This window comes from Engraulis encrasicolus, chromosome 4 (assembly GCF_034702125.1).
Source record: "Engraulis encrasicolus isolate BLACKSEA-1 chromosome 4, IST_EnEncr_1.0, whole genome shotgun sequence".
NCBI classification, from domain to species: Eukaryota; Metazoa; Chordata; class Actinopteri; order Clupeiformes; family Engraulidae; genus Engraulis; species Engraulis encrasicolus.
The window spans coordinates 8,569,321-8,576,820 of NC_085860.1; the positions used below are offsets into that span (position 1 = coordinate 8,569,321).

At 46.7% G+C, this 7,500-nt stretch overlaps 1 protein-coding gene across 8 annotated transcripts in view; it reads right to left on the bottom strand.

The window, feature by feature from the left end:
* The window catches only part of frmd4a (FERM domain containing 4A), a 178,032-nt gene that overhangs the window by 48,481 nt on the left and 122,051 nt on the right, over positions 1-7,500 (bottom strand). For all 8 annotated transcript variants that reach the window (XR_010034577.1, XM_063196622.1, XM_063196625.1 and 5 more), the window contains exons 6-8: positions 5,900-5,956; positions 3,704-3,726; positions 957-1,040 (exon numbers count right to left, since the gene is read on the bottom strand). Coding sequence is in view for 7 of the 8 variants with exons in the window: in XM_063196622.1 (XP_063052692.1) it covers positions 957-1,040; positions 3,704-3,726; positions 5,900-5,956 (164 nt within the window). In the remaining variant the exon portion in view is untranslated. The remainder of the gene's footprint in view (positions 1-956; positions 1,041-3,703; positions 3,727-5,899; positions 5,957-7,500) is intronic.

Here is a 7,500-nt window from a genome sequence, read left to right on the forward strand (position 1 = left end):
AGAGATAGACAGACAGAGTGAGAGAGAGAGAGAGAGAGAGAGAGAGAGAGAGAGAGAGAAAGAGAGAGAGAGAGAGAGACAGAGACAGAGACAGAGAGAGATAGACAGACAGAGTGAGAGAGAGAGAGAGAGAGAGATAGAACAGCAGAGGTAAAGAAAGAAGAATGAGACATTGGATGTTTGAAATCCCTCCACTGAACCATCAAAAAGCAGTGCCACGTAATAAAGGAGTGGCACGTATGTGACCTCATATTAACCGTATCGATCCACTCTAAGGCCTTCCCCCACAATACCATCTGCTAACATGCACTACAGCATTGCCTCTGACCTGACAGTCATTATCATCAACCTACAGGGCAACAGAGAAATAGGGAAGAGAGAGGTGGTGGTGGGGCAAGACAGAGAGACGAAGAAAGAAAGAAAGAAAGAAAGAAAGAAAGAAAGAAAGAAAGAAAGAAAGAAAGAAAGAAAGAAAGAAAGAAAGAAAGAAAGAAAGAAAGAAAGGGAGGGAGGGAGAGGAAGAGATATAAATGTATGGCAGAGAGGGATATGGAGAGAGAAAAGTGATTCAGAGAAGAAGAGTGTGAGAGAAGGGGGAGAAGAAAGAGACAGAGACAGAGACACAGGGGCGGTCCTAGGGGCTGGCCGACCGAGTAATTCCCCGGGACGGCACCTGGGAGGGGGCGGCACCATTGCAAAACCCCGCCCCCAAAACAACATCACAAAAACATAATAAATATATTAAAAACCTGATTAAAAGTGTTATTTCTACACTATTACCACACTGTAATAATTACATTACTCTTTGTAGTTTTTGTCAGTTATTATAAGCGTTTTTTTGCCGCTTTTTGTCTGGGGCATGGCCACTGCAAAAGGGCTGGGTCGTCGGACGGGGCAACTCATTGTATGACCGCCACTGCAAAGAAAGAGCCAGAGACGGAGCCAGAGATACCCACCAGTAGGCCAGTGAGGGATGGTCTTTGAGAGCTTGTGTGGGGAGGGCGGGCAGCTTCTTGAGGTCAGACCTGGTGGCGTCATTACTGCAAGCACAAACACAAATGCAACGGCGTTAGCCTACAGCTCCCATCATCCCCAGCCATCAACCCACAACTCCCATGAGCCCGTTGTTCTGATGAGTACAGAAATGAATCGCTGCGTTCGTGACGGCGCACGCTGAAGCAGTTTGCGCAGGCGAACATGCACACTTTGCCATTTCAATGCATTCTGATTAGCATTTTCTACCCAGAATGTATCATAACTGTGCATTGTGCATACGCGCTGCACAGACTGCTTCTGCATGTGCCATCATAAAGGCGGCCAATGTAAATACTTTCAATTAGGAACATTCAAAACCATTACATTACAATGTACATCAAACATTCAACATTTAACATCAAACATTACGTTAAAGTCCTGCTTTCTACAACTTTTATGAGCTTGTAAAGACAACCAAATATAAAGACTTAGGCATGGCCTGATCTACAAAGATGCCCAGGCTGCTTATAGAGGCTTTTTATGGGACAGGGTGTACTTTAGTCCCAGGCTTTGTCCTCTGTGGCCTGTTCTACTCTCTCAGACCAGAGAATGCTTTGTGACTGTGACAGTTACTGTAACTGTATACGGAGGAGGGTTAGTGCAAGTGTGTGTGTGTATGTGTGTGTGTGTGTGTGTGTGTGTGTGTGTGTGTGTGTGTGTGTGTGTGTGTGTGTGTGTGTTTTCCACATTCCTGTACTCCGCAGGACGCCATGTTTATTTATGTTCCCCATTTGAAACAGGAAGTGAGGTCAGAGGTTACCTCTGTTTTCACTTTACATCAGCGTCTCTCTCCCTCTCTCTCTTTTGCTCTCTCTGCCTCTCTCTCTGCCTCTCTCTCTGTCTCTCTCTCTCTCTCTCAAACACACACACCCAGACACACACACACAAACACACACACACACTGCAAGCGTACACCCGTGTGAAACAGACCACATTAAATAAATAAAAAATCCATCATCAGCACAAACACACACACCCAAAGTTTAACCCACAGAAATGCACACTAAAAACAAACACACACACACACACACACACACACACACACACACACACACACACACACACACACAAACTCACACACACACACACACACACACACACACACACACACACACACACACACACACACACACACACACACACACACACACACAAAGGTAACGCGATATGGCCTAGCTAGCGTATGTTGAGTGCGCTCTTCATCATTTGTCTTGCCAGACGGTTTTGTGCTAAATCAGCTAGCGCGTAGCGTCATGGCTAACAGAGCCCAGGCGCCAGCCCTGCACTAAAAACCATCCACACTGACCCCCACACTTCCCCTCTCTTATTTTCTCTTTCTCTCTTTCTCTTTATCTCTCGCCTTCTTTCTTTCTTTCTTTCTTTCGGCCTGTCTCACTCAGTCACATGCAGCTGTGACGAGAGAAGTCTGCAAAAACAGAAATGACAATAATGGAGAGAGAGAGAGAAAGAGAGAGAGAGAGAGAGAGAGAGAGAGAGAGAGAGAGAGAGAGAGAGAGAGAGAGATAGAGAGAGAGAAGGAAGGATGGAGACAGATAGACAGAAAGACAGAGTGATGATCACCCTGGACAGACAGACAGACTGAGCGAGTGGTTCTGTCCACCCATAAAATCAAACCCAGTCTGGTATCTGTGCCAGGCTGGTGTGTATCCTGAGCGTGTGTGTGTGTGTGTGTGTGTGTGTGTGTGTGTGTGTGTGTGTGTGTGTGTGTGTGTGTGTGCTCGTGCATGAGTGTGTGTGTGTGTGTGTGTGTGTGTGTGTGTGTGTGTGTGTGTGTGTGTATGTGTGTGTGTGTGTGTGTGTGATGAGGGGACTAAAGGTCAGTTGGGAGGGTTGCTTTGGAGAAGCCCCAGCCTGTGATTGAAACCCAATAGGGGGCTATTATTTAGTCAGTCCAGCTTTGCCAAAGTGGATTATTTGGCTCAATGGTCAGGCTGAGTGTATGGACACACACACACACAAACACACACACACACGGCAAATGATGATGTTGGATCTTCTCAATGGCGCTAAATGGCATCTCACTCTGCAAGATACACACACACGCACAGCCGCAGAGATGGTGAAGAATGCAAACACTATTTGTTAAATATTATAGCTGTGTGTGTGTGTGCGTGCGTGCGTGTGTGTGTGTGTGTGTGTGTGCTGCCCCTCTCACTATAGGAGGGAGAGTAGGTGAACGTTTTGTAGGGAGAAAGGTTTGTGTGACCGAGAAACATGAAAGAGTGTGTAATTGAGTGTGTGTGTGTGTGTGTGTGTGTGTGTGTGTGTGTGTGTGTGTGTGTGTGTGTGTGTGTGTGTGTGTGTGTGTGTGTGTGTGTGTGTGTGTGTGTGTGTGTGTGTGTGTGTGTGTGTGTAATGTAAGACTGTTTAGCCTCTGCATTCCAGGCCTTCCCTCTGCCCCTTTTCCCACTGCTCTCAGGCTCTCACTCTCATTCATTCACTTGGTCTCACTCTATTTCTCTAGGGAGGCATCCTGCTTGTGTGTGTGTGTGTGTGTGTGTGTGTGTGTGTGTGTGTGTGTGTGTGTGTGTGTGTGTGTGTGTGTGTGTGTGTGTGTGTGTGTGTGTGTGTGTGTGTGTGTGTGTGTGTGTGTGTGTTTATGTACATGCGGATGTGTTTTCAAGGCTGATACATGTGCTGTTCTTACCTGGTAAAGTCTCCTTTTGCCTCCTATCCAATGGGGGATGTTGAAAAGTGAGAATAAAAACAGAAGACAGAAAGAAACATAGAGAGAGAGGGAGAGAGGGGGAGGGGTGGATAGAAGAAAGACATGATTAGATACACTTTGTCATTTAAGAGTTTCTGCAAAAGGTTATTGGCTTTCTGTGTGTGTGTGTGTGTGTGTGTGTGTGTGTGTGTGTGTGTGTGTGTGTGTGTGTGTGTGTGTGTGTGTGTGTGTGTGTGTGTGTGTGTGTGTGTGTGTGTGTGTGTGTGTGTGTGTGTGTGTGTAGTCGTGCTGTGCCCTAAATCAGTGGGAAGCGGCTGGTCTCAGCTGGAGGTGGCCCATCAAAAGGTCAAGCCCAGACGATATCTGATACGCCTGCACCTGCAACAATCAGTGTGCTCAAACACTCACACACAAAAGGTACACGTACAAGCACACAGACATGCACTCTCTCTCTCTCTCTCTCTCTCTCTCTCTCTCTCTCTGTCTGTCTGTCTGTCTGTCTGTCTGTCTGTCCGTCTCTCTCTCTCTCTCTCTCACACACACACACACACACACACACACACACACACACACACACACACACACACACACACACACACACACACACACACACACACACACACACACACACACACACACACACACACACACACACACACACACACAGGCCTTTTGTAGTGGCTTTTAGTGGATGCTAAAGGTCAGGCATGATGAGAATAATACAGTGTATGTGTCGGGATGGAGGGAGGTGGAGGGGAGGGGAGGAGGGATGGAGGGGAGGGGAGGAGAGCAAGGTACCCTAGCTGAAGACAATGACCCCCACGTGGGACTAATGACCAGGGCCAAATTAAGATGGCCTGGGGCCCCTAGGCTACAGGCTGCGAGAAGCCACCCCCCCCCCAATAGAAAAACTAAAAAACACAACAAAATTGCATCAGTGTCATAATTCCGAGCTATAACTCAGCCATCAATACAGAGAAGTATTAACAAGAGAATTATTCAATACTGCATCTGCAATTCCCCCTTTTGACCAATCAGGGGGCCCCTGGCGGGTGGGGGGGGGCCCTAGGCTGCAGCCATACCTAGCCTGTGCACTAATCCGGCCCTGCTAATGACAGATATATAGGCCTGCTAATCTAGCGTCACGTGGACACAATGAACTCCTAGACAGGCATGAAGAACGGAAGAAAAAACTCCTAAAATTAGCTCCAGTCTCTATTCTCTTTCTCTCTGCGTTGTCATTTCCTCCGTAGACTTTCAGGCTTCAGTTGCCAGCCAGCCGACTGAACAGTTTCTCGGCAGAGCAGAGGGCGGGGGTGACACTCTGACCAGAACTGCCATCGGACAATTGCACACGTCACTCAATAACGTTCTATCTTGCACTTGTGGTATGAGCCGTTCAGTCTTATCCTGGACCCAAACGTTTGGAATAATAACATTCCCCATCCACACTGACACCAATGGCTGGATAATTTAAATACCTCCTGTCGTCGTCTTGGCTATTTCGGACAAAAGGTTAAAAAAAGGGCTGAGCTAGCGGCTATGCTAACTGAACTCCTCTAGGAAAGGGACAGAAATTCAACAGCCACTAGCCACCAGCCAATGCTGGAAAAATATAAAAATGGCTGGCAGATTGAAATAAAACAAATAATCCAAATCCAATCATACGCATGAAATAATAACTAAAAATACTGGTGAATCTGCCATTTACTCCACAGTGGCTAGTAAAGGTCCATGTACTATGTGCATGCAAAATTAATCTCCGTCCTAAAACACTGCTGAAATAACAAATTGACTGTTGGTGTTGTTGGCTTTGATTTTGTTGTTGACTGTAAGTCTCTTTGGTTAAAAAGCGTCTGCCAAATGCAATATAAATGTAATGTAATGTTCTGCATTCATGGCAGACTGGAGGGTTGTTACTAGGTGACATGATGGCCCATCCTACTCTATGCTAACACCCTTTATGTAGCTGCCACACACCCAACACACCTAGTCAAGGTGGATGAGGTTATGGTCTACACACAATGATTGCGTCGATATGTTTTTCGCAAAGCAATAACTGGCTGATTGGAACATGATGTGGATTGTGATATAAAAGGGCTTGTGTGAAGTGATGTGTGTGTTGACTGTTGTGAGTACTGTAGGCCTATTGCGTGATGTGTCTTCCAATATTACCTGGAGAATGTAGGAGGCCAGCTCAAAGACGACGTCACTATCCACCTCAATAAGCTCCTGCAAAAGAGAGAGACACAGGTCATTTCGGGGTCACGACTATAGCAGAAAACATACACACACACACAAGCAGGCACGTACAGATGCACTCATGTGTGCACGCACGCACGCAAGGCAGAGGTTGTCTATCTTCACCACCTGTTTTTCTATTCACATGAGTTACCTCACACCTCATCATCATAAACAGGATAGGAATGCAAACAATGCACAAACAGTCGTACATGCATGCACGCACGCACGCACGCACACACACACAAAAGCATGGTAATTGGAGAACTTACTCACAGACAGATGAAAAGTCAATTACAGATTGGCTCAGATAAGAGACCAGACATCATTAGGAGCACCCCCCCCCCCCCCCCAAAAAAAAAAACCCACAGACACACAAACACACACGCGCGTGCACACACACACAAACACACACACACACACACACACACACACACACACACACACACACACACAGAGAAACACAAACTGCAAAACACACAATGACACACACAGACATGGATGCAGCATGTGTGTACGGACAGCTGCACTCACGAGTGCACACACACACACATACAGTGTACACACACACACAATCTGTCCCATGTCAGAGCACACATCTCGGGGCTCCATCATGAGAGCGGCCGGCTGCTGCTGGTGAGACTGGAGCCGAGCAGCATCGCCAATGACAGCAAATCTCCCACACAGATAACAGCAGCAGTACTGCCGGAAGACCATCGATACGGACAGATAAGAGAATGTGTTTGCACTGTGTGTGTGTGTGTGTGTGTGTGTGTGTGTGTGTGTGTGTGTGTGTGTGTGTGTGTGTGTGTGTGTGTGTGTGTGTGTGTGTGTGTGTGTGAACATTAGTGCACTGTATTTTGGAGGGTAATGTATCACTTCTCATCAAGGACAAAAAGGGGAATGAACGTGATAACAAACAGAGCCATACATCATGCAGACTGAGGGGAAGCTGGAACGAGAGATAGAGAAAGAGAGAAAGAGAGAGCGTGAGAGAGATAGAGAGTACTGGAATTTGTGAGGAGAGAGAGAGAGAGAGAGAGAGAGAGAGAGAGAGAGAGAGAGAGAGAGAGAGAGAGAGAGTGACAGAGACAGAGACAGAGACAGAGACAGAGAGATACTGGGAGCTGGAGAGAGAGGAGAATGGAATGGAAGAGTTACAAACACTAACGAGAAAGAGAGGATACTAAGGAGAGGGGGAGAGAGAGAGAGAGAGAGAGAGAGAGAGAGAGAGAGAGAGAGAGAGAGAGAGAGAGAGAGAGAGAGAGAGAGTAAAAGAGAGATACAGTTGGAATGATAGAGAGAGATAGAGAGAGTAGTAGATGGAGAGAGGCGTCACTGAAGAATTTCCAGACAAATGAATATTTAAGAGTTGCTGAGGTGGAGGTTATCTGGGCTTGAAATTAATCCCATTCCTTCTTCCTCTCCTCTCAAACATGGTCACATATCTACACAAGCACACACACACATGCACACAGACATGCGGCCTACGCATACAAATGTCCAATGCATAAACACACAAATACAAACACACA